At 41.0% G+C, this 27461-nt stretch overlaps 1 protein-coding gene across 2 annotated transcripts; it reads right to left on the minus strand.

The window, feature by feature from the left end:
- Nucleotides 1–3827: 3827 nt before the first annotated feature.
- Nucleotides 3828–27461, minus strand: KCNJ15 (potassium inwardly rectifying channel subfamily J member 15). Of its 2 annotated transcripts, none has more exons than XM_010228378.2 (2): nucleotides 27097–27461; nucleotides 3828–5920 (listed from the first exon to the last, which is right to left on the minus strand). In XM_010228378.2, exon 2 carries the CDS (start codon nucleotides 5902–5904, stop codon nucleotides 4777–4779), a length of 1128 nt encoding a protein of 375 aa, XP_010226680.1. In that variant the 5' UTR covers nucleotides 5905–5920; nucleotides 27097–27461; the 3' UTR covers nucleotides 3828–4776. The 2 variants fall into 2 exon arrangements, with proteins under 2 accessions (XP_010226680.1, XP_010226678.1); XM_010228376.2 differs by lacking the exon at nucleotides 27097–27461 and adding an exon at nucleotides 6254–6751.

Raw genomic sequence — 27461 nt, forward strand, 5'->3', positions numbered from 1 at the left:
TGACTGGGACATGATAACATTGCAGGCAAGCTGCATATTAGTAATGAATAAGCAAGAGCTACAGGGTACACTATATCCTTATTAACTTTCCCTCCGTTATAGATTTGATACAGCCATCAGAGCCTCATCTCTTCTTTTTCAAGATCAGGTTGTCATGTAAAGTATCAAATCAGCACTGAACAAACACATTCAGAAGCCATGAGAACATTTGTTCAAATACAGAACTTGCATTTGCTTTTCCCAGCCCTTTGAGTCTTCTTCAAATCTTTGGATTTTTTTCTTGTTTTTATTCTTTTGTGATTTTTTTTAAACTGGCACCTTGTGGAAGTGGCAATGTTCAGCCATACTGGTTACTGAGGGAGGTGCATGAGCATAATTTTTCTGTAGATTTTCCATTCTGCATCTGCCCAACAGTATCTTCTAAACCTATTAGCTGTATGCCCTCCTACCTCTATTCAGAAAATCAGAAAAACAGGTATTTTGAAGACTGCCATATCCCCAGCCAAACTCTTGGCTTTCCATAAACATTGGCATCAGACTAGAAAATGAAATGAAACATTTGTGAAGGATGGTGGTGTGACTCTGGCACCATTAGCCTGCTATCTCTGGGGGTTCATTTCTTCCTTTCCTAAGTCATTGCAAGGAAGGAGCAGAAGTGAAATTATGTTTCTTCAATCACCTAACTCCACAGGAAGAAAAAAAAAAAAGAAAAAAAGAAACAATGAAGTATTGAAGCCAAAGCCAGAATAAATATTTCAGAAACAATCCATAGGCTGAAATGTGTTCCCATTCAGCTTTATGCTGTATAAGTTCACATAATTAATGCAACTCTAAAAATCTTGTTCTGCTCATGGATAATTGGATAATTCACCAGTAGAAGGAGGATAAATATGTCATATTCCTCAGTAAATTTTAATCCACTGTGACTATATTTTCTTCAGAATGATCTAATGATTGGAATGGAGGATTTAGTTGAAAGGAGTAACCAAGAACTTCTTGAATTTCTTCATAAAGTTCATGATTTGGAAGTACTACTATAATCATCCAACTCAATGGCTCCCAAAGCAGCCTCCTCCTTTCATGGTGCAGGAGAGGAGAGTATTGCTGGATGGGGACAGGGATCTGCCCCTGAGCCACAGGGGCTGGGGAGGCATCAGCACCACTGCACAGAGGCGGTGGGACCACACTCGGGTCCTGGCAGTGCAGTGGGCCCTTCTCTAGCACCATGACCAGGGATCCTGTGGCGCTCCTCCCTTCTCCTCAGGTCTTTTACCCTCAATGGTGAGGTGCAGACAGCCTGCCCTTGCTGTGGAGAAGTCATTTCCTAGAGCAGACATAGCCATGATGTCCCACTGCCACAAACCCTCTGCAGTTGCAGGTGTACTGCCCCCAAAACCATAGAGACAAGAGGCCAGCAGACAAGATGGCTCTTGCACCAGAAATATCTGCCAGGTGGGACAGTCCTTACTGATGGGTAAGATAGCTCGGGGATGGCCACAGTAGCTTTGTTTTCTAGTTTTCCATCTCTATGAGTCCTCAGTGAAGGTAAATCATTGTATCCGTTTAACATCAGCAGAAGAGCTGACCACAAGCAGCCGGAAATCATGGTTTGCTGGTAATTCACACCCCTGCAACATCATGATGCTCTTCCATGGCTTTTGGTACCTGCAGCTTGGTATGCTGCACCAAAGCCACTTCTACTCCCTGCCCTCACCTGCAAGGCAGAGCATTGGAAGTTATGCTTGCACAAAGGCAGAAAGGAAAAATATTCATTACAGAGTAAGACTGTTCTGAAGCTGAATGGGTGGCAATGCATTATTCAGTATTCTGAATATTCAGTACAGTATTCTACTGGATGATGCAGGCTGGTTTCACTTCACAAAAGATTTGCAGAGCCTCTCCTCTCCTCTCCTCTCCTCTCCTCTCCTCTCCTCTCCTCTCCTCTCCTCTCCTCTCCTCTCCTCTCCTCTCCTCTCCTCTCCTCTCCTCTCCTCTCCTCTCCTCTCCTCTCCTCTCCTCTCCTCTCCTCTCCTCTCCTCTCCTCTCCTTTCCGCTTCCTTTCCTTTCCGCTCCCTTTTCTTTTTCCTTTTCCTTTTCTTCTGGTAGGAATGGACATTTGGAGATAATCATTTCCATTACGCTTTATTTCTTTGCAAGGCATTGGGTTCAAATATTTTCTTCCTAGTATTCTAATGACCAAAATGGTCTAATGAGTCTGACAACTGAAATCTGGGATTGGTGTGAATAGGGACATAGAGACTACCTGCTTTCTTAGTTCAAAAGGTTAATATCTTGAAAAATTGCTGCTCAGCAGCTGTCTAACCCCACAGTAGCCTGGTTTAATGGCTGCCACTGAAGTCCTCACAGCAACTACATTGCTGCAGCTGTGTATGCACAGGATCCCCTAGACCTGACAGCCAAGGAATATGGGGTCCCTGAGACTTGGCAAGTGTTTCTCCTGAAGAGCCCAAGGTACTAGATTTTCTTAAAATATAACTAAGAAAGTGCAATAACGGTTTTATTGAAGGGGCTGAAGTGCTGTCCTGGAAGATGGTGTCCTGGAAGCAAACTGATATTTCTCTCTTTATTTGGAGGGATGTGAAGTCACACGATGGGAGGGGATCCTTTCATGGGCTGAACCATATTCCAGAAGAAGAGCCTGCTCATTTGCCCTTTGTGAATCTGTTCTACACTCCTGACACTGCTAAAAGAGTGATACTAGAAACAGTTCTATATTACCACAATCTGAGCATTTACTGAGATAAGAAAGAATTGAGGTGGATATTTGAATCTGGAAACAGAGGTGCTAATGCTTGACAGAAGAAAGATTAAAACACCTGCCTATATTCACCTCAGAAAATCCCAGGGCAGTGTTCTTCACATTACAGGGCATAAATCTACAAATTGGTTGTAAAAATTCACTAACCGTGCACATTTCCCTCCAGAGAAAAAGGAAGTCAAACAAAATGAAGGAAAATTACAAATGAGCAAATGATAATTTAAACATAAGAATCCACTGCATATGGTTACAAATGAAGATCTTTATGTCATCACATCACCTGGTAATGCTTTCAAAAAATGATAGAGGAGCCTTGCAATTCCAATGGTTTGAGAATAATAGCTCTGCATTGCGGGGGGCTTTTCAGACAAATGCCTGGATCTCTGGCTTCTCACATAGGGGATCTAATCATTTAAGTAAAAAACAGCTTTAAGCCATTTCCCCTCCACCCACCACCCCATTCTTGGCCTTCAGTCTTGGTGCTATGGGCAGGTCTGTGCTCAATTGCCTCAGTGTATTTTTAGGCACCAAACTCAATTCATTTATATGATCCTACAGGATTATTGAACTACATTTATATTATAGGATATTGTGCTGCACATTGCAAGACTGCATTCCAGGAGGCCACACAGTGCCGGGAAGCTAGGCATAGTCATAGTAAGTGTAATGTTGCCAGAAGTCCTCTCATCATTGTAGTCCCTTGTGGCCCTCAGGCCCAGGCCCACAGACCCCAAACTCATACTTAATATAGCTTTTCTTTGCCAAAGCTTCAGAAGAGCAGAATCTCTGGAACTCATAACACTGCTAAATAACTCCCTAATACAAAGCAGAAATAATTTTCCATTGAAAATAAAATCTGCATGCAGTAAGCAGGTTACAAGTCCACCACTGCTACCTGCTTTGCTACCCCTAATCTGACCACTTTAGTGGTCTGCTGTGTTCCTTGGTTGCCTGCTGAACATAACCGAGTATGCCAAACATTCAGCTCTTTCAACATCTCCAAAGCACCACACCCTCTCCCTGTGCCACAAAGAAACCGGGAGCTGCCCAAATTAAATTCCTTTATTAATGGAATGGTTTTAATAGACCAAAAATGAAATGGATGAAAGGAATGCTTGTCCTTTATGGCTGCCAGAAAAAGTAAATATTGTCTACAGACATTATACAGTTTTCTTTTAACCAAAATTAAATACGGTCTATAGCAAAGCAAGCAATCTGTAGAAAAGTATTGTTATGCTGCTATTAGAAACTATTTACATTGGATAAAAAAACAGGTGTCTCAAAGTCAGCTTTAACCTTAGTTGATTTCTGTTATGATTCTGTGTAACTTGCCCTCATCTCCCCTTCTTACCTATTATATATAAATCAGCCATTAACAAGGTTAAAAAAGTGAATGATCACAGAAAAAGTTCTGAATAGCAGAGAGATAGAGAGCTCCTTTCATCACCACCTACTCTGTTGCCCTCCTTCAAGATTTAAAGGAGTTTATCACCTCCCCACAGGCTCTTGCCATGTTCAAGTAGTCTTTTTTTCTCTCTTATCAATTTATTTTCAATGCCAGGAATCCCCATGAAGGCAATACCTGGTGTGAGAATATACATCCTAAAGGAGCACATTTTCCTCTGGCAGTGTTGCATGCTGCCTCTGCAATTGTGTGTTTACAATAAAACCACATCAAATAAATACTTGAAGAAATCAGCGCTGTGTATCCAGTTTCGCTTTTCAAACGGAAAGTGCTGTGTCTGTTTTTGCCGATGAAACAAGGCAGAGACTTAATACGAATCCAACTTTGCTAAATCAAGGCACTGAACAAAGGAATCCCATCTAATTACAAAAAAAACTTGATTAGCAGCTTAGCCAAACAGGGATAGATTTACTCTACAACAAAACTATTTGCTGAAAAGGACTCCATTGGTGGTTTCACAGCTGACATGCAGCACAGAGTGGATGCTTTTTTGTTTGGGAGAAAGATTGATCAGGACAGTTTATGCATTCAATCAAACATTGCTCTGCTGTAACAACATTGTTCTCAGTTCCCTCTCTCTCTGGTCCTCCTGCCTGTATTTCTCCTCTAGCTTTTGTTTTTCAGAGTCCATACTATAAAATGTAGAGTCTGTGCATCTCCTGATCTTCTCAAACTGACTGAAATCAGCAACATACTTTCCATTTGGAGATAGAGAAACCACAGGCACAAACTCATAGCCCCAGTGTATCTCTTCTGGGATGTAGGAAGTCCTGCTTTGGCAGACGGCGCTGGTGGACTCCACCGTGGCATTCAGGAGCACGACAAGCTCAAAGTCCTTATCCTTGAGATTTTGAGGCGTGAGATCTCTTAAGGGGCTGCTTTCATCCAAAATGTGGTAGAAGGTTAAAGGCAAAATGAGGAAAGGACTCTCTGAAGAGGAGTCAACGTTGAACTTCACACTGGCTTGATTCAGCAAGATCCTTTCCCCTTCCTTGGTTTCATATGTCTGAAGAAGCTTCCCAGACAGCTGACATTGTATCAAAAGGCTCTTCCGCATGTTTGCTACTCTGATCACCAAACAAAGTTCTCCGTTGTGTTTAGTAATGACAGCACAATGGCTGAACTTAATAGTCTCTGCCCTTTTTTTAGGTCTTGCAATTTTGGCCAAGAAGGTACCTGTGATGAAGATTTCAATCAGGGTGGTGATGACGAGTTGGGCCACAAGTAAGAAAATGGCATGAGGACACTCCTCTGTAATGAAACGAAATCCATAGCCAATGGTTGTCTGCGACTCCAAGGAGAAGAGAAATGCCCCTGTCAGAGAGTCCACGTTCTTGACACATGGCTCACGCTTTGAGGTGAACTTGTTTATTTCTAAATCTCCATGAAGAAATGCAATGGCATAGTAGATAACTCCAAAGAGGAACCAGGTCATGACAAACGTAGCAGCGAACAAAGTGAGTTTGTACCTCCATTTCATGTCTATAACTGTAGTCCACAAATCCTGAAGGTAGAGTAGGTAAATGCCATCAACTTTGTCTATCCGCACATTGCTGTGACCACTTTTGGACATTACACGCGGTCTGTGTGCCTTGAGCGCAGTGTTGATGCCTCCATTAACCAGTGGGGCACGTGACATGTTAATCTGGGTGGCTTCCATGCTCAGTGCTTCAGTCCTAAGGAGAGAATAAAAGAAGATCGTTACTTAATGAAATAAAAGCATATAACTGATATTGAAAAACTTTTGAAAATAATGATGCAAAGAATAATATAAACACATCAACAGTGAAGAACATAGCTGGAATATAAAGTTAATATCATCCAATATCTGACATTAGAAATAATTTGATGTTCTCTTCTCCTGAAAAAAACATATTCTTTGACTCTGGTGATGGCAAAATATGGAGAAGTAGTTTTTTCTTATGATAGCCTGCAAAAGAAATTTGACCAAGCTAAAATTACACATTAGTACTTTATTTCTGTAAAATGCATTAATTTCTTTTTCTTACTTTTTTCTAGAGAAGAGGCTCTTTGTGACTACTGCACAGGTTTTCTTTAATGCCCTGAAGAGAGACATCTGATTAAGATTAAAGTCACACCAACGCTTGGTTTAGAACGCAGACCCAGAGCACCACTTCTGTCTCTTCCTGCGGCAGAGGCAGAATGAGCCAGACCAGTTTTCACTGCGAACAATTAACTTCCACCAGCGATTTAGTCAATCAGATCTGGCTCATTGTTACAAACCTACCACTAACCTACAGAGAAACAAAGCAGACTTGAACACATCCAAGTACGACTTGAGAAAGAAATATTTACACCTGAAAACACTTCAAGGCTGTTCATATTATGCAGCACTCTAATTTTAAGCAGTCTAAGGGGGAAAAAAAAAAAAAAAAAGGAGGCGGTTCACAAAATCAGCATTCTTGCTGTGGGCCCTGACCTGTGCACACCCATTGGACCACCCGACTCTTCAGGTTTGTTTATTGCACACCCCACTTCAGTCCGGATGGAGACTGAACGTGTGGACATTCAGGACTGAAGGGAGCGCACAGAGCGGAGCAGAACACTGCCTGTGCCAGCTCCATGAGGCAGGGAACAAGAGCCGGCTTGCAGGACTAGACAGCAGTTACGTAGAGCAAGGACAGGGCATGTTATAGTTGTTCCCAACAACAAAACTTCCTGTTAAGAAAAAAAAAAGAAAAAAAAGAAACAACAAAGGAAAACACATCGCAAGCATCCTTTGTGCTTTGGCAGGTCATACACGAAGCATTGTTTTGTTCCATTGTTTTCCTCAAAAAGAGGCTTAAGTAAGTAAGTGATTCGTTTTCATGAACCCCCAAAAAATATAATTAAAAAAAAAAAAAAGTCTTCCTTATAGCTACTTAAAAGAAATTTACAGGAAATACGAGATATATTTCTGGTACACACATGTGCCAGCCCAGGACATCAGCATAATTGCACGCTGAAGTACCTTTCCTGTTATGTCAATTAAAGAGAGTTTTTGTTTATGAAAATACCTGTCACTGTGATGCAGGTTTTCTGGGAAAGGGTAATTAAACTTATGGTTCATTAACACCTGTAGCTCATTCCAGTTTTGATTTCATCACCAACGTTTCTTTTCCATCATCTAGGAGGTATTACTATGTATATATAATTATAAAAAGCATCAGTGATCCCAGTTGGAGATTCCTTATGTGACAGTCAAATCAACACACTGCGCAGCACGTCCGGATAATAAACAGGAAAAAACCTTCAAGTGATCTCAAAAAGAACAACGGGAGGAAATGGGGGGGCGGGAGGGGTCGGGGTAGGAAGGAGCATACATGCGACTGCTCTTTAGTCCAACTCAAAATCAAGCACTACTGTCAGTGTGCAGTAAATCTATGCAAACCTCTAAAGGGAAACTTTTTTTTAGGAATATGCATACAATTCAGCGAAGAGGCTGCAGTCCCCACACTGAGCCTCATCCTGGGGAAGTCATAGCTCTAAAACCTGTGCAAAAATCTACCCTGGAATCAGGACACCCCTTCCTCTCAAGCACACTCCCCCATAGCCATAACTTCCAGTTGCAAACGTGTCATTTCCAGAGCCAATTTCCCTGCCACACATGGCTAGGCCAGGCAGCAGGCAGCCTGTGCAGCGCAGTGCCGGGGACAGGTCCCCATCCCAAACCCCTGCCCAGCCTACCTGGACACCGGCTCCTGGGAGCCCGCTCCCCAGGGCTGCCAGCTCCTCCTTCTCTGGCAGGGCGCGAGGATGGAGACGGCCAAGGCTCCACCTTCCCTCCTGGGGCCCCGGCCGTGGGGTTGTGCTGGTGAGGCAGGCACAGGGGTTGGGGGCTCCATGAGGGACAGGGCTGCGTGGAAGCACGGGATGTGCAGGTACTCAGTGCTCCCCGTGGCCCCACCACGTCCCAGAACCACCATCTTCCATCCAGATGGTCAGCGTGAGTGCAATAAATCTGCAGTATATGGGATGCAGTGGACGTGCGATGTAGAGCAGCCCTGCTCTGCAAGCACTGGGAAAGTGGTGCTCCCTTGATATGCTAGACTTGGTACACGCGCATCATGTGGTTCACCTGCCGGGTCCACAGTTTGAAGCCACATGAGCTTATGCCTGGCTCTCTTACCTGAGGTGAGTTGCTGTCTAACTAGGAGCTCTGAACAGGCAGAGAAAATCCTGACATCGCATCCCGCCAAATTTCCAGACCTGGTGGAGGGCACCTAGCATCGTACCGAGGTATGGTAGCAAACCAGTCACGCTGAGAAGACATGAGGTGGGAAGATAACTCTGCCTTTGCACAGCATCTTCCCTGGGCTACACCACCAGAAAGACAGCTGCAGGATTTGCTACTTCAGGCTGAACTTGAAAAGAAAAAAGGCTTTGCTACAGCCCTAAGCAATACCTGCTACATTTCAGACCACATTTCACATCAGAACCAAGGCAACCTCTCACTGTGCCTTCCTGCTGCCTCTATATGTATAGGCCGTCTTTGTATGTGGGGTCACTGTGACAGAGCTGCTATTTTTTCTTTTGAGTATGCCATAGATTAAAGAGGCTTTATCAGAGCTTTCCTGACAGCTTCTGTATCATCCCTCGATTTGTATTTCTGTATGTGACAAAGTTACTCATCTTTACAGTGATTTCCTGAAATTTTTGGTGCTTTTTCTGGTTGTCGGATTTTTGTTTTGTGTTATTTTTGCTTCCTATTTTTTCTCTTACATCACATTTTCCTGTGTGATCCTGAATTCCTCTAGTGCTCTTTTCCTCTCCAGGGAAATTTGTCTTGGTTTCCTTTCCCTGCAGAAGTACTTCCCTTCTCCCCTGCCATGCCAGTATGTGAGGAGAGGAATCGTGACACTGTCTCCAAGCAGCGTTCTCTCTGCTCCCCCGCCTTGTCACTGGCAGCAGCCAGGAGGAGTCATCTGGGGTAAGAAATCCTGATGAAGCCAACAGCGGAATAAAACTGGGCAATTTCCTCTTTGCGCTGACAATAGGAGATTGCCTTTTGTCCTGGAAACTTAAAAACTCAAGTTGTTCCAAAGCTGGCTGAATTACTGCTCTGACTTAATATTTACAAGCACATCTGGAGTTTCTTGTTATACACGTAAATACTTTGCTCCTTCTGTGGTGCCCCCTAACCATGAGGGTTTCCATAGCTGTGTCCATCGCTGCTTTTCATAGCGGTGCTGGAGCTCTGGCTCGACTTTGTGGAGCCGAGTGATTTGATCGCATTACACCGCCCTGCGCTGCATCCCATGGGAGCTGCCGGCTCCTGCCGGGACAAGCCCCACGCTGGCAGCTCAGGTGCCAAGGGAGCAGCGCGGTGGCACCGCCGTAGCTGGCCCTGCCTCTGACAAGCAGCTCCTCGAGCTCTCTGGGACCTGCAGTCATAATTACTTCCTTCCAGCAATTTTGTATTTCACAGGTCTTAAGCACCATCAGCTGAACTCTTGCTCTTATACTGATAGAAAGCACAAGCACAACGATCGCTCAAGCATTTTTATAGCTTATACTCCTGCCGTGCATTCGTACAGGTTCCTGTATAACACAAGCCAGGCCAAGTTCTTCCTTGTGACTCCAGAGCAGAGGTCACCACTGCCCTCTACCTCCCCACTGCTTCCTGAGGCAAAATGACCTGCAGCACAATATCCCAGAACAAATATTTCACGGGTGTTCACATGTACAAAACCTGTCTCATGACATTTGCTTTACTCTTCCCCATCTCATACCTTGTACAGCCACCTCAGGAATCTGTGCCCATCTCCAATACTTCAGCTGAAAGATGTACCCTTTGGCTATAAATCAGAAAGCATATCTACCAATAAATTGGCATAAGCAAAAAAGCCAGCATTATAATGATAGCATATATTTTTAAATGAAGAGAGAATCTTCTATCAGCTGACTAATTTGAGACAGAGAAAGGTTTTTCATTGCTTAAAAAAAAAGCAACAAAAAAACTAAACAAACCGTAGCTGAAAATAAAAGCAAGCTGAAGTACAGCCAAGGAAACAGACACTTAAAGAGGAAAGAAAATGAAACAGTCTGAGACTCATCTAGCACTGCAACGTCTTATGAATTACCTTCTTTCCTCACCATCACTTTGGAACAGCCAAAGGAGACTCCCTGTCAGAGCGTATGCTGGTAAAAGAGTTTAGCGCAGACAAAATTAATAAAATATAGAGCTACGTACCAAACCACCAAGCCTACATACTTTGATAGTAAGGTGATTCCAGCAGCCAGGGATATAATAAGTGCATTAAAACTGCTTCCAGAGACCGCATTATCAAGAAGTTGAATCCAGCTTGGCTACATGAAAAAATGTCCCTGTTACATGAAGCCAGAGTTGCTTGTGCAAGATCTCTTTTGGCAGACACAATTGATTAAATGTGTACAGGAGCATGACTTGATCAAATGGCCCCAACTGTTTGCTTTTTTTCAAATCAGACATGGTTTATCACTTGAGCGACTGCCCCCTACACACTTCACTGCCACTTTGACATAGGGGTAAAACTTGAACGTTTTTTTTTTCGCCACCACTACTAGCAGGTTTAGCATTAAAAAAGCAGGGTGGAAGGAAGAAAACATTAAAAGAACTTAATCTTTAAATCTTTCCCAGGTTGGATGTGGTTCAACAGGTAACAAAGCTCCCCCTGAATTCCCAGTGCTCTGCCTCCCATGAACAGCATCGTTTCTTTGGGCTGAGCAAGCTCAAGAAGGCACCAGCTTCTGCTGTGCAATTGCCAGCTGTCAATATTCCCCTCTATATCTGATTTATGCAATACAAAAGGAGGGAGAGGACACTTCCATCTGCCCTGTCAGCTGCAGCAAACAGCAATATAGCCAGACACTCCTGTTCTGGACCCCTGACTAGAGTCTTTCAGCTGTAGGATTGACTGACCAATATTTTCTTGTGCTTGAGGACGGTGATAAAGAAGATCAAAGGCCATTGTATTATGAAAGATGCTGCCCTAAAAAAAATATAGGAATACCTTTTTGTTTGTTTGTTTCACAAGAACATACATTAGAACTATAAATAAACCCCCAAGTCAGGAACAGTTCCTGGAGCTGTGGATTTACCCGCCTCCTCCTCTCCATTCGAGCCCCCGTTGGCACAGGAGAGTCCTGTGAAAGGCGAAAGGTGACTGTCAGGTGGGCCTTAGGCTCCAGGGAGTCACCAGAGCAGCAGGGCAGAGCGTGCAGGCAGTGCGGTGCCCTGGCACCCTGAGCTGGGGGACAAGCCACCGTGCGGGCCAGCTAGCGGCACACTTCCCATCCCTCTCGGTAGGTCTTGGGCAGTCATTTATGGGACAGTATTAAGAAAATGAAAACATAAACCCATCTTTGGCTCTTCTCGGCTGCCTGACCGACTCCTGGCTATGGAAGATGAATTAAAGCTGGGGAAGTCTCATGGCCCATTTTTTCGGAGAGAGATTTCTACAAGAGTCTTGTTCTTTCCAAGGGCAGGACGTCAAACTTTGCGGTAACTACTGATTTACATAGATGAGCCTTGGAAGCTATACCAATGCAAGCAAATAGGAAAAGAACCAAGCAGGCAAAGGAAAGGCGAGAGATGACTCAAAACTCACTGAGGTTAATGGATAAACTCCCAGTGATTTCACAGGTCTCTGGATCAAGCCTGCAAGTGGAGAAAAGGCAAAAGCAGCTAGCTCTTGAACAAGTAATGCGCTGCTAATGAGCTGTCCGTCCTTCCAAAAGTCTGCCCTTAAGCCTCTGCCTTGTGAGATGGTCTCACTGCCTTTTCCAGGATTCTGCTCTGTATGTAGGGCTTTCAGTCTGGAAATCTTCATGCAGACCAGAGCGTTTTTTTGAAAAGACATAAGTAAAATGACCAGTTTCTAAAACTTTTTTTTTTTTCTGTTCAGTAATACAGGTTATACAGTGATGCTGGAGAAAAAAAAAAAAGAAAAAAGAAAAAAAATGTTCACCAGAAATGTTCTGCTTTTTTTTTTTTTAATGAATGATTTTTCTTCAGTAGTGCAACATTCAGTACTTTGAGTTTCTCCTTTGCTGGCAAGCTATGGCTTCAAATTCTTTTTAGTTTTAGATACAGTGCAGTTAAGAACTTAAAACTTGCCCGTACACGGATGCTTTTCCCACCCACTAGCCCTTTTCCTGTGCTAACAGTGCAAACCTTACCTGTCTCTTTAAACAGGGGCAAACATAAACACACACTAAAGAACCTGTATTTTCTGTTTCCAAGAAGCTGGGTGAGCAAATTACTCCACAAGGTTGAAGACGGCATTATTATTTCATTATGATGATAAAAATAATGCTCTCTACTTCCACGGTGTATAATTTCCACCTCCGAACTGTTGTATGAACATTATTTACTCCTCAGAAAAGACAATATGATCTGGGAAATATTTCAGCATCATTACCTAGAAGGAACTGAGCTAAGAAAATATGACACTGATGTCTTATTCCAGTTGCTATTAGAAGTCAATAGCAAAGCCAAGGCTAGAACTACAAAAAACCTACTATGTATTTTAGTCCTGTTTTGCAGTCACTGCCACCATTTCTTTCTTCTTTACCTTCGGGAATGCCTTTGGGGGGCTTTCAGTAGCTAAATCCTCTCCTCTTTTTTCTCTGCAATATTTCTCCTTGCCATGAGGATATCTGTTTTCCCTCATTTTGCATAGCATCCCACTCCTTCTAGCTGTGAAACACAAGGTTCAAGCTCGTTGAGCTTACAACACTACCAGGCAGCTGTGGTAGCAGTGCTGTTACTCACAGCCTGCTTGCTATTCTCTGTTTTGCAAGTATCGCACTGTAGGTTTGCAGCACATACAGCCTGTTATATGACTCTGTTTATAAAGGTTTCAGTTTTTGCAAGGCTTGAACTGTTTGGGCTGAGGTTTTCCTCAAGATTGACCACAGATTAATGCAGTTTTTGTTTTTATTTATTTGTTTACTTAAAGTGTCAATCAAGACAAAATAGCCATTTCCATATCAGTGCCAAAAAAACACGCTTCTGGGTATTTTTTCCTTCGAGAAACTAGAGCATGAGCACACAAGCACTCTTTGGTGCAGGGACTGAGGCCCACGGTCTCCTTGGTCAGCTGAGCACCTTAACAACTTGGCTGTAAAAGCGATGGTGAGGGCTTTCTGCCTTGAAAATTCTCATCCTTACAGCAGTGCAGCTTTTTTAGGAAGTATCCCCTTCCCATTGCCCCCATTCCTCATTAACAAATGAGGGTGACATGGGAACAACTTGCTTTGGACAGAAGAGAGGTCAAGTCTCTTGTGGAGGTTGTTCTGAACGGGTGACGTGAGGCAGGCCCACTGGGCACCCTGTAAAGGAGGAGTCAGAAGCTGTAGCACCTGTGCACGTTGAGGGTTTCCAGAGCCAGCCAGGGGCTGGGCAGGGATTTCCTGTATCATAGTTCTTCAATTAGTCAACCTGCATCTACCTAAGCCCTACTTAAGTACTTAATTCCTTTTTTGGGGGAACTGGGCCTTTGCCAGCCAGCCGCTATGGCTCCCGTAAGATTGTGCTATACATCCTAGAAGTTCTGTTGCCTTCTGTTTCACCACACAGGGATGGGCCACCTTGCTGGCCACAGTGGCCACAGGCTGGTGGTGGAGAGGACCTGCTGGACAGAGGCTCCCAGTGAGGCTGCACTGCTCTTTCCTCAGGTTTCAGGGTGGGAGTTCAAGATGGCTGAACTGTTTGCCCAGAGGCATATTTAACCTCTCTTTGTACGCACTTATGTGCTACCTGATACCTCACCTGGGTATAATTTGGTCGTATGAACTCATATGCCAAGGCAGTTTCACATTTCTGTACAGAGCCAAGGCTCCGCTGGGTTTCCCCATAGCATTTTAGTCACATGGTGCCTGCTTTTATAACTGTACATAAAATTATGAACCTAAACCAACATACTGTTCATGTTTTTAGGCCTGCCAGAGTAGATTTTTTTTTTTTTTTTTGTATAGAGAATCCCCACTCAGGTCTGTGCAGAGCTCAAAAGTGCTAGACTGGGCCTACATTTGCAAAGACTGCTATGCCCCCCTTGCTATAGGCTGGCTGTGCTCTAATTCACTCTTCTGTCACACCAAGTAGAAGACATTGCCTTGGTTTTAACTCCACCAATTCCTACCCACTGCTTCACAAGCTGACAAAAGCCTGCTAAACCACTAAATAATAACAATAATGACAAAACTAAACTTGGAGCAACTGAGTTGCCAGTCTGCAGTGGGATGGGAATTTGTTTGTGGGACAGAAAGCTTGCCTAGTTTCTTTTCTTGACTGTTTTCCTCTCTTCAAATACATGTGTTGGTCTAATAAAAGCTGGTGTCTTTTAAGAAAGCAAACAAGCAAACACAATCAAAACCAGGAAGTTACTGTGAAGTTTTAATTTAAGGGTCATCAGGTGACTGAAGGTGATTGAAAAGAAATGGTAATGTGCCCAGTGATGGCCATGCAAGAGGAACGCAGAAGAGTTTGCTACTTGCTAAAAAAAAAAAAAGCTAGCTGAACTGTTGGTGGGCTGCCTTCACGAGGGCCAGTTCTCCTCCTGTTTCTCAGCTAGCACAAGTTCACAAAAAACATTTTTTCTGAGAGCAGTGGGATATTTCAAACCACTTATGCTTTGTGACTTTTTTTTTTTTGGTCTTGAATTACAGATAACTTGAGCCACAAATGTGACTTTTGGTACTGGGTCAAGGGACTTTGGGTCCTCTCTGGCTGTGACGAGCAGAGGCCAGGGCTCCTACTTGTGTGTCACCCATCACATATGAACCCAAACAGTGGTTGGACAGCTCTGTTCTTAAACACCATTTTTGGTGCCTGCTCATCACATCATGCCTGTCCTGTACCCCAGTAAGCTGGGTTTTGTTTTTCAGTTACTCATGGCACACCATGGCTTTCATAGCACAGTGCAGGTGTGGCAGTGAGGCAAGGCTTGTTGGAGGCTGCCCAGCTTCTGCTGTGGCAGACTTCACGGCATGCTCTGTATATGTAAAAGCAGCATTTCCAGAGAGCAGCATTTCCTGTAAATCACAGCACTGCTTTATCCAACACAACTACAGGTCACAATGATGGAGAAACGACCTGATTACATTGCAGATGTCCCACCATATGCACATAGTCACAAGCACTTGTTCAATAGCCATGTTTGTAGCTTTCCTTCTCCATTTTTTTACATCTTTGCATCTCAAAACAGAAATAATATCCTATGAAGGAATTATTTACCTCCTTTATATAAGTAAAAGCTTAAGAACTGTCAGAAATCAACACATGACTGCAAAAGCCAAGGAATGTGGCCAGGAAAAAAAAAAAGTCAGTATATGGATAGCATTTTGTTTATCTAGTGCCTAATGCAGACAGAATCAAATCAAAGTGGACAAACAGCAAACTTTGACCTAGCAGGAGGACAGACTGAGTTATTCACGTAGACCTTTTCCTCTTGGACTGTCTCTCACCTGCATGGTGTAGCTGCTTTATGCAGTTATAGCTAGGCAGAGTAACAATAGACACAGTGTAACCTGCTAATTAAGCCAGATTTATGGATTTTTTGCATGACCAGAACATACCAGTGAATTTGGCCGCATGCTTTTTGCAATACTACAAAGCACATATCCAAGAAAGAAGGATGGCTTTGTCAGGGTTTCATCTTAAAACTTGTTACAAGGTGATTTTCTCAGGAAGTTATTTGGTTATGAAAAATTGCCCAACCTGTGTGAACAAGTTCATACAGAGAAGAATGTTTTCAAAAAGTGATTCTTCTTTTATGTTAGCAAAACGCAGCCTGAGACAAAATAACCATTTCCCTCACCCAAACCTACTGATTTTTAAATTCAAAATTTTAAATCTTTCTCTCTTAAGCAAAGCAGTGATTCACATACATAATGTTGCTGATATGGCAGAGATACATGCAGATGATTTATTTAGTTTTTAATAATGAATTAATTTAGTATGAATTACAGAATTAGTGTGGCCAGTATTCTCTTTGAGGTTTGTAACAGCTTCAAAAAATTTCACTCCTATTACATTTGGTCTTCACTACAAATATTTTAAATCACATCAAGCACCCATTTCCTTGGATTGTCTGGGTCTGGTAAACCAAGAGTAAATTCTGCTTGATCTCAAACAAGTATTTGGTAGCTACTGAAGAAAAAATAAGGTTCTTGAACACTTTAAATGATAAAATGATAACTCAAGGTTGACCAATAAAATCAGGATGTATAATATTTTGTACTCAAATGTGTATATGCCCTTATCTAGAAATCATATGTTCATTTTCACCATTTAAAGTAATATGTCATGGTATATACCTTCTCAAAAATGATATGTTGCCCATTTTGTAAAGCACAAGCGGCTGCAAACATAAAGGATTGATCTGGGAGATTCTGATGTATCTACAGCAAGTTTTGAAACCTCTGGTTTTAATGCATCTTCTGTTATGTGTTTCCCTTAATGTCTTTATTTCCCTAAATAGTCTGTAGATCTTCTTAATCTTCTTAAATGATTGGATTCAGACACATTTGCAACGACAGCTGGAGTCCACTGGGACAGCAAAAACAGTGACTGTGAACACACAAAGTACCCCACTGGTGCATAAACCTGGAGCTTTCACCTGCTACTCTGTAAACGTGCAGTGTCACTTTTAAAATGCCACTGGGACTTTTGTACTGGGGCAATGATGCTTATTTTCAGAACTGGCCGAGAGTTTTACTTCAGGGTAATTTTCTTTTTCTTTCCTGATCGGTCCATGGATGTGGTTAATTTATGGTTTATAAGGCTTTTTCTCACACACACACACCCATATATGTTTTCCACTGAAGTCTGTGCTTTTTCCTAGACCCACCCAAATTCCAGTACATAGCTCACTTGTGTGCCAAGTTTTCATACTCTCCATGCAATGAATGGAAAAAGGGCCTTTTTCCACTTTTGTACATATATTTGGGGGGCAGATGGGGGTAGTAGAGTAAGAGGAAAGGCTTCCAGATGAATTTGGTTGTACCTGTTGTTTCAGAGCAGAGTCCCAGCATGTGCTTGCAATACTCTAGCTCTGTCTGTGCATGAAGATGTTTGAAAGTATCTGAATCCACAGTGGTTTGTTGGGACTCCATGCTGTAAATGCAGAGCATGGAGAGGACTTAAAAAATCAATTATTATAAAGTAAACATAGCTAAACATGTCTGCTGCATGTCTCCATTCTGTCCATATGAATTATTCCAGTAACACTCTTGAATGCATTCATGTTTTATGAGAAGGATTGAAAAAGAAATAAAATTGAAAGTTCAAGAGGGAGAAGCATTAGGGAGCTTTATAAGAAAATGATATTTTTCAGCTGCATCACTATATGCTCCTTTTAATAGGGTATTTCAGGCCAGGAGCACCTGCTTGGAAGGTTGTGGACTGATGGCAAAAAGCTCCTCTTCTAACCTGCAGCACCTTAAAACCAACCCCTCAGGCCACTCTAGGAGGTCCCTGGGGAAGGTGGGATGTGCCATTGCCACCTTGGCCCCAGGGCAGGGAAATCATGGGATAACGGGAGCATCCTAGGAGGTGTTGATTAACACAAGCCTCCTGGGTGGATTCTCTGATGTCTAGTGCAGGTTGTTCCCCCCTTTAGATTCTCCTTTTCTGAGAAGACATTAATAAAGTCTCTCTCATTTACAGAACCACCTATGAAGCCTTTTGATACACCATTTTTGAAGCCTCTGTTCAGCTGCCAAGATAAGCTGAAATTAGCCTGTAGATTTAGAAACCTAAGTTGTTTTGTATCCCTTTACAAAGGGACTAAAATGAAAATATGCTAGGTTGAGAGTTTAGTCTTTTGGTCAACAAAATTTTATCATTGTAGAGAAGTTGTTACTCTCATATTGCAAAACTGAAATAAAAATTATAGTTTGGGGTTTTTTTTTGTATTTGTTTTTGTTTTTTAAAGAAAAAGTTTTTTCCTGAGTATGTTGACTGGAAGGTTCTACAGACCTAGATTGTATGTCTTCCAGATAAACTCCCAAGGACAGAGGGAAGAGAGCAGTTATTTTCCTCATTGCTTTCCCAAATTACTCGATCCCTGCCAATTTCCATGACACAGACCCCTCAGTCTGCTGCAGAGTCTGTGGCTTCTGAAAGAGAGGAAATAGCATGAATGTACTGGTGCACATCAATGTTTTTGATTTTCTGGCCAAACCAAAAATATCAAAACAAACAAAAAAAAAAGTGTTGAGGTTGAACTCCAAAAAAAAAAAAAAAAAAAAAAAAAAAGAACATTCTGGATTGAAGACAATGTTTGCTCAAACGAAAACTAAACCTGTCATTTTGCCTTGACATTCATATAGATGTGCATGTGTGCCTGCAATTTAAATCAGGTGAGGAATTAAACAATTTTTGAAATGAAACTATATCTTCCTTCCATGTCATTTGTTTTTTTTAAAACTTTCCAAACCTGATTTCAGGCTTCTTCATCCTAAGCTGTTTCATCTTGCTAACATGAATTCATGAATTTCATCTGCCCTAAAATCCCAGTGTTGTGATTTATGGTCATTTTCAGCCTATTAGACTTTCGGCTGAAAATCCTGCCTTGGTATAATTGCAAAAGGCATCAGAGTTTTCTGGCTGGTTCAGTGACAAGTGAACTCCATGCACTGAACAGATTCCTCTTCGGGGAAGGCAGCAGAAGTGATGGCTCTCTGCACTTTTAAGATCTGGGATCATGACTGTGTTATTCACTATGAATTTTCTTTTTGTCTTATGGTTTCTTGGGAACTCCTGTAAAAGCTTTGTGGAATTACACTGCAACAAGCTTAAAAAGTGGCGCTAATATACCCCAAAGAGAAAACAGGCTCATGCTGTTTTTCAAAGTTATTATATTTCCTTATACTTAAAGGTGGTTATTATGCTTGTTTATTTACACATATCTTATCTCTATGACTGTTCCTTTATGATCCCATGTCATCTCAGAAGCCTAACAGTCTTTTATAGTTGGAAACTTGAGAAAGTTTAGCTTTGATCTTTGAAGTAATTAGATTGAATAGAACATTGTTCATGCTCTGGTGAGAATAGTTTCTTACTGCATGCAGGATATACCGAACTTACTTTTATAATTCTACAATATTCAGCAGCTTTTAACTTCATTTTTTTGCAAGTTTTCCAAGTGCCATGAATTTGAGAAGTCACTTTGACATTTTCCAACCAGTTTGATTTATGAGAACAAAAATTACCACTGTTCACCAATTACTTTCTGTTGCCTTATTATAAATTTTGATACATCAATGGAAACATAAACTGATACAGGAGTCCAGGTGTAAAGAATAACATAGGTATGAGGAAAATAACTACAGTTTCCATTCTACCAGTTAGTTGAAAACTCATACCTTTGGATCTCAAACCATCTGTGCTTTTCCCATTTTGCTAGTTAGCTGGAAATTCAAACCTTTGGATCTCAAACCATCTGTGCTTTTCCTGTGATATTTTTTAATAAAAACTAAATTTTTATTGAAAAGCACATTCCATAGGAAATGTATAACCTATCTTAGTAAAATCTATTTGTAACTATAATCTTATTTACTTGAAATACAAAACAAAGATAATTCATATTTTGTAGATAATTGTTAAAGATATGTGAATTTGAGAGGCATGATTAATAGACAAGTTTGTAACTAAATAAATACTGTAAAATAAAAGACTACCTTGGAGCATGAAAAGGAATGTCACCTAGCTTTTATGGAACAAATTAAATGGAACATATTATGATTCTCTATCATTTGTTAAAAACGTAGGCAAGCAAGACTTTGTAGTTTTTCTGTTCTTTGTTCACCACACTACAGACCTACAACATTGCGGAAAATAACGCAATCACTGATACTAAGTGATTTTCTTCTTTTGGAGGCACCCTTTCCCCAGGATGGCTCTGTCTATCATAGCCCTTGGGTACCTTGGATGTCTACCTTTTACCAACCAGTGAGATTTTTATAACAGAAATTTAGAGATTTGCTGTCTTTAAATCTGCTTAGGGATCCCAGGTATCTGAAACTTTATAAAGCTACGAGACAGTATTTTTAACTTGATCGCCAACCATCTGCCAAACTCTGACATTTTTAACGGTAACATGCTATAAGGTCAACAGTTGGACTTTTTAACTTTCTCTCTGTTCACTTCGGTCCTCTATAAGATTTATGGCCAGCCCAAGCTAGTCCTCTAAATCATTAGAATCAATGAAGAGAGCAGGACAACTCCAGTGAATGAGCCTATCCCTTATTCCTCAAGCATCTGGAGGAGTCAATCTCCTTGTAGTGCCTGTGGAGTGAATCTGGCTGATTAGCTGAGACCAGATCTCTAACTTTTAGGCAGCTGAAATTAACCCTGCCTTGTGAATCTGTATAGAAAGATCAATGTTTCTAAGAGATGTCAAGATTATTGTCTGTGTGAAAATCATCTATTCAATGAATGCAGGGGTAACCTCATACTTCCTGGAAGGATCAGGCTTACACATGTAAATTATATAGCAGATATGTGCATTTTCAGCTGGAATATCCTGGATGGATATATGTCAATCTGATTCACATTGATGAAGCTTTTCATGTCAAATCCCCTAGAAAATAGTGTGGTACTCAACAATACAGTGTACTCTTCCCATCATACTTATAGTTTAGTTACTGTAAAAGAATGTGAATTATCTACTGAAGCAGATGAGTAAGGTTCATCTTTAAAAGCATACTATCTAGGAATCTAAAACAAGATACAGGCATAAGTCTGCTCTGTTTTACAGGTTCTTGCCATTAACATTCCCTAGGAAAGGTCAGCTTGCTCAATCATCTTCTTAGCACATATACTACCACTGTGACCAGCTTTCATACATCTGCTTACTCTACAGACATACTTGATGAATGCCGGTAGTCAAGTCCACCATATCAGTATAAACAGGAAAGTAAGACTCTCCCTTGCCTGAAAAATTCATAGGAATTATCAAGACAAAAAAAAAAAAGGGCAAAAAACAGAGAAAAACATCTTATCCAATACCTTACCAAAGCATGGATTCATGCTCTTGTGAAGGACATCCTGATTCATGCTGCTCTCATCTACACACTTCCAAAAATGATATTTGGGCTGACTTTGAAAACAATTTACATCCTATATCTTTTTCACCACTGCTTCTCTCTCCTCCTCTTTTCGTAGTGCTGCTTGAGTGTACCCCTGGTTTTCACCATGTCCTACATCCCACTCAGCAAGGTGGAGTCTATAACCAATTGCAAAAGAAATGATAAAAACAGAGGAGTCAGTAGCATGGCTCATCTTAAACTGAGCAAAACTGGTGATCAGAACAAATTTCTATTAATAGCACTTGGAGTTTTGTAATTCAGCAAATTCTGAAACTTTGATCATTCTGAGACACCTCTGAGGCCAAAGAATGAAGATCTAGTCCTTGTCTCGGCCTTTCTGTGGATTCCAGTGTTAATGTTTAATGTGTTTCTCGTGAGAAACATAAAGGTTATTGGTTCCCATGACACTTGCAGTCTTTATGTAACAGCTTAGGTGGTAAAAAATTCTTAGATCATATGACGCATTTAGAAGCTTTTCCTTGATTATGAAATCATTATTTATAAGATCTAAGGAAGTAGTATGAAGGCATGATTGCCCCCTTTTACTTTTCTACTGCTAACAAACTAGAAATATATCCAGAAAATGCAGAATCCCAAACTAATGTGCAATTGGAGGATATGTCGCTGTGACTGCTCCACTGAAATGGTTTTTGGACTTTAGCACATGAATGCTAAGAAATGGTCTTAAAATAAGATCACCTATCACCTGACGCCTTCCATAGGGCAGGGATATTTGCTACTGATGTTATCCTGGGTCATGGTCAAATCACAGCTTTGGCAATATTATGTTGACAGGAAAAGAAATCAACATGAGTTTTCAGATATTCTTGTTCTAAAAATATGTACTTTTAGTTCAGTACCTTTTTTCTTTTTTTTTTTAATCGAAAAAATAGAACATAATAAGAATGAACTTCAAGGTCAGGTACTCCTTAAGACTGGGGCTGAAGCATTCGTAATGTTGTGAGCCATACAGAGAAGAAGGGAGATTTGTAGACTAAAGCATGCTGGCAGAGTTAGCTCAAGAAAAGCAACGGTATGAGGAAAAAGAAAAGAAATAGACCATTGGGATCCCTAGCCATGTAACAGACCCTGAGATTTCTGCAAACGCAACAGAAGTATGGCATAAATTTTGCTTGCTGAATTCTGTTTCTGCAGATGAGACCAGACAGTCAAATTGGAGCTCATGGTGTGATGTCAATGGCTGAAGAGCCTCTTCCAGGCTCTCTGGTGCATTTGTCATAGCAGTCTGAAGGGGACACAATGTGATTAAGAACCAGACCAGACCAGGCCTTTTGTTTGCCCATTATACATAGATAAAAATGGCAGTGTTAGCTTTCCCACACTTGTCTGAATTGTGTTCCTTCACCTCTGGTCTTGTGGAAGCATTTCATACCCCATGCCATTTCAGTCTTTGACTCCTTTATATGCCTTGACAAGTTTTCATCACCTTTCCCATTGCACATTTCACAAGAGGTAATCGGCATACAGAAGGGCAGCACCCACAAGTTGACATTCGCTTTGCTAATTTATAGCTCTTAAATGGAGTCCCTTGTGACAACTGCCTTTCTGCCCAATCTTAGAGAAAGAGAGGTCCTGATAGTAAATCAGTAAGCCTGGAACAGACCAGAAAGAGATCAACTACCATGCACCACACTGGCCACAAGCAGGTGACAGTTAGTGAGGCCCAGTCTGGCAGTTTGGTAAAAAAAAAAAAAAAAAGAAAAAAAAAAAGAAAATCTGCCCGGAAAGCTTAATTTTTCTTTCATCCCAAGTTTTTGCATGTTGAACAAGTGTTTTGTCATTTGCCTAAGAAAATGAAACAGAATTGCAAGTGCTCTGTATCACCCAAATGCCTTATGAGTTATGCTATTATAGTATATTATTAACTTATATTATATATACATATATATCCTTTGTTGCATTAGACAGCGTTCTGATCTGATTGTTTATTGTGGGCACAGGGAATTGTTAATAGGTTTAAGATTGAACTGTTTGAGGAGGAAACTTTCAGGAAAGATTATTGCTGGATAAGGCAGCTTAAAACTGAAGTCTGGGTGAGAAACTGCAAGGGGGTTAGAAGAAGGTGATTGGAATGAAAGTATAAGGATCAGGAGGAGGAACAAGGGTAGGAAGCTTTGAGTGGGATCTCCGCGAGGCAGAAAATGGGGAATACTAACAGTGATCTTTGCAGACAAGATCTGACAAAAGCAGAAACATTTTTGGTTGAGAATTTGTTTGGAAAATGTTGACGGATAACAAAAATCGTATAACCAGAAAGGATTAATTTACTCATCAAATATGAACAGCACTTCTTTATTACTTTGTTATTGTTATTTTATTCTAATATTTATTTATTTATTTATTTATTTTGCCAGTCTGAGTAGCACTAATGAGAAAAGGGGAAAAATTTGCTCACAGTAAATCTTTCCCATTTATCTTTGTCAGTTCATGCTGCTGTAGTCTAAGTATATACTTTTCAGGTCATTTAAGCAGGTGCACTGTTTCATATGCTGCTTCATTATAGATTATGCTAATTTATTTAGCAGACATTTTTATCATGTAGCCACAATCCAAAAGAGCTAATTGCAGTTAAGGAAAGTTTAAAATGTAAACTAGAGAGATAGCCTACAACCTGTGAACTAATCCAGAGTGAATCACCTCAGTCAAAGCAATGGAGATTAAATTAATCTAATCAGGCCATACCATTGTTCCAGTCAAAACTTATTTTGTTTTATCACATCTCCATGAGAAAAACAAACTAAGAAGGAGACATTGTTTTAAAGGCAACAAACTTCTTCAAACCTCAAGTTTTAGGTTTAATTCTTTTCCTTAAAAGCCAGCTAAGGTGTAATATGTCCACTTGCTACTCTGAACCAAGTGGAAGAAAGATCTTTCAAAATCAAGGGGCCCACAAGGCAGAGAGCAGAAAGGCAGCCCTCTGTCACCTTACTCTTTGGAAGCCTCATCCCTGGCACACATGACTCAGGAGGGAGCAGGCTGCCCAGGTAAGGAGAAGCCCAGATCAAAATGAATCACTGGAAACCTGAAAGACAGTAGTGCTAACCACCAAGCACCTGTGAAACGAGCCAGATCTCCGAAACAAGGAGGGCAAGCATAGTGACTAGAAGTCTTCCTAAGTATCCCCTCAGGAACACTAAGTATTCCTAAGTATCTTCCTAAATATCTTAAGTATCTGCATTCTTCTCTGCAGACGGAGAAACTTGTGTTGTGGCCAGGCACTTCCCTCAGCCTATATCCCTGCAGTTCAGTTTCATCCTTTCTCTCAAGGCATCTTAGGGGCTCTGTTGGAAGATGGGACTTGCCAAACACTTTTCTCTCCAGCATGTAAAAGTAACGGAACTGCATTACTCCATTACTCCAAACACCTACACTCTTTATGTCCTAGTGTTTCTTTGGTCCAATAAGAGTGATAGCACTTAGAGCACACATGTTGCTGATTGTCCTCTCTTTGCCTGACCTTGACCCCTAATGCTCTGTGAAGCTCAGGGTGGGCTAGTCATGCACAGACAACCTCACGTGCTTTGGAGGAGGGAGCGATGCTGTGCTTATTCCTCTCAAATTTTCTTCCTTCCTCCACCTCAATTAGTAATGTATCCACTATTTTTGGCTGGTGTCCATGTGTATTTCACACCATTCGGTCTAGATAAATACATAAAGAACAGGCAGGCATTTCAATTCATGTACAGGCAATTCAAGAGAACTGCTTTTTTCAACTGTGCCCTTTTTACTACAAAAACATGTACATGCTTAACTCCATGCCACTTACTACATTAATGGTACAAATATGCTGAGTGCAAAAATGATCTTCAAGCCTGTAGTAACTCATTGAAATAAATCACGAATGTTCCTTCATTCCGAAGGGTAAGGGACAGCTCAGCAGGAAGGCAGCTTTCAAATACTTAACATTTAGTGAATTAAGTTCAACTAGAAAGTTTGGTTTTAACTGTTTGATGCTCCAGCCAATCCTTTTTTGACATTTTTTTATACACTCAATATAGCCAATAAGATAAAGAAGCTTTCCCTCCATAAATAAAAAAAAAAAAAAAAAGAAAAGAAAAGAAAAAGAAAAAGAAAAGAAAAAAATCATCCCATAATCTTCTTTGTTTTTCCTGGAAGGAAAGTGAATCCAAATTTATTTCAAAATGTTCTGAGGTTCAGCATGCAAAATAGTTAAGTTTCTGTTTTTCTTGGCCCCTCAAAAGAGTACCGTCTGGTACTTCACAGCTTTGGTCTCTACCTGTTCCCAAAGAATACAGCCTGTCTGTGAACTATGTGTGTGAAGAAAAATGGGAGAGGGGAAGGGAATAATACTCTCAACTGCTTTTAGCAAAATTTGGACAAACAGAAATTTCAGCTCCTATCATCAGGCCTGCGGGCTGATGACTTGTTTGCTTCATTGCATGAGGAGCCAGGATAAAAAGAACTATTTGTTTTCAGTTGAAATCCTATAAAAAGTAACAGGACTGAAGTATTGTATGTTTGTTGGAAGACTGAAGCCCAAGTCATCTGCTGCTGTTTTTGTCTCTAGGCCATGCCTCACTTACCGGGCTCAAATTCTTGGGGAAGTTTTTGGTCTCGTCTACAATCCACTTTACAAAAGCGGTGCCAGTCTGTACTGTACAACCAGCTGCATCGAGTAACATTTCAGGCTTGTCCCCCCCCCCTTCCCTTTTGCCCCCATAAACTGATTATTAGAGAGCGCAGAGAGCATAGTGACATTTTACAACAAAGGAAATCAAGAAGACATTTCTGTAATAGCAAGTTGCCCCTTCTCTCTCCAAACTTTAAAAGCAGAAATCACAGGTAATAATACCGCCAGAGAGCATAAACAAAAGACTTGCAAGTAGGTGTTTAGACATTACGATCAGAAAGACCCTAGAGTTGCCTCTAAATATAATATAGCTAAAGGCAATTGAGGAAACAAGGTTAGTTAAAAAGTAATGCAAGTACTCCTGTTTCACAGAGGAAAATCAGCTTTGTTCCCTTTAGGAACCACCACGTCATGGAAAGAAAGAACTTATCTATAAATCTCTTTAAAGCATAATTCCTACATGAAAATAAAGAGAGAGGCAAAAACAAGCTACACTGAAGGAGAGAGGGATCTGCACCACAGCCTCAGACTATGATTACTCAGGATAAGCCAAACGTTGTAAACAAGTAATAAGAAGGCACATGCAAAAGCTGGAAGAAAATACATAATGTACTCCAACACAGACATGTTTACATTCCTCACACCTACCAAAGAAAACTGACATAATCTTTTCTTACAGAAATAGGTAACATGGGTTGTATAAAGTTCCAGACAAGTTTTCCCAGTATGTCAACTAAAACTGATTTCTGCCCTGAAAAGGAGTTGCAACTGACTGAAAGATATGCTCTTAATATCATTAAAAAACCTGTGTATTTCTTTAAGAAAAAGGCTCTGATAGACAAACATTTACAGTACCTGCCCCCCTCCCCAACATGTAAAAATATCAGCCACAGACATTACAAACTTCACATGCAGTAGCTCACATCAGTGGAAAGACTAAAGCATGTCAGCTTTTACTGTATCATTGCTAAACTGCCTGTATCTCAAAGCTCACAAGCAGGCATAATCTTATAAACATTTTTCTTTTACAGACAGTATCTAAATCCTTACATTATTTAAATAAGAGAAAAATAAGAAAAGAACCTACTCATCAGCTTTCAGTCCCAGTCAAAGTTTCCAAAGCACTGTTAAACATGTATGCATATTTTGACAAATACCTCTTACCTGTAGAAGAGCAATGTTCGGATTCCTTACTAGATGTTATCGTCATGACAAGTCAAACAAAATCTTTTTTTTTTTTCTATAAAAGGCTGGATGTCTTTTCAATAAAGCACGTGTGCATGGTTTAAAGAAATAAAATTACTCAGAAGGTCTCCCTTCCTTCACTGTCACTCAAAACAAGTTGGAATAAGCCTGAGTTGGAATTACCTGAATAAAGAAACTGGAGAGAGGGAGGAAGGGAGAGGGAGGGAGGGGGAAAGAGAGAGAGAGAGAAAAGAGTCCGAGAGGAGACTCAGTGATGTCAGCAGTATGTCTTAAGGAAATCTACAGCTGAGCCCAGCAAACTTTATAACTACATAGCACTCGAC

Source organism: Tinamus guttatus, unplaced genomic scaffold, assembly GCF_059628265.1.
Source record: "Tinamus guttatus ecotype Peru unplaced genomic scaffold, ASM5962826v1 Tinamus_guttatus_pri_ptg001602l, whole genome shotgun sequence".
Taxonomy (NCBI): Eukaryota; Metazoa; Chordata; class Aves; order Tinamiformes; family Tinamidae; genus Tinamus; species Tinamus guttatus.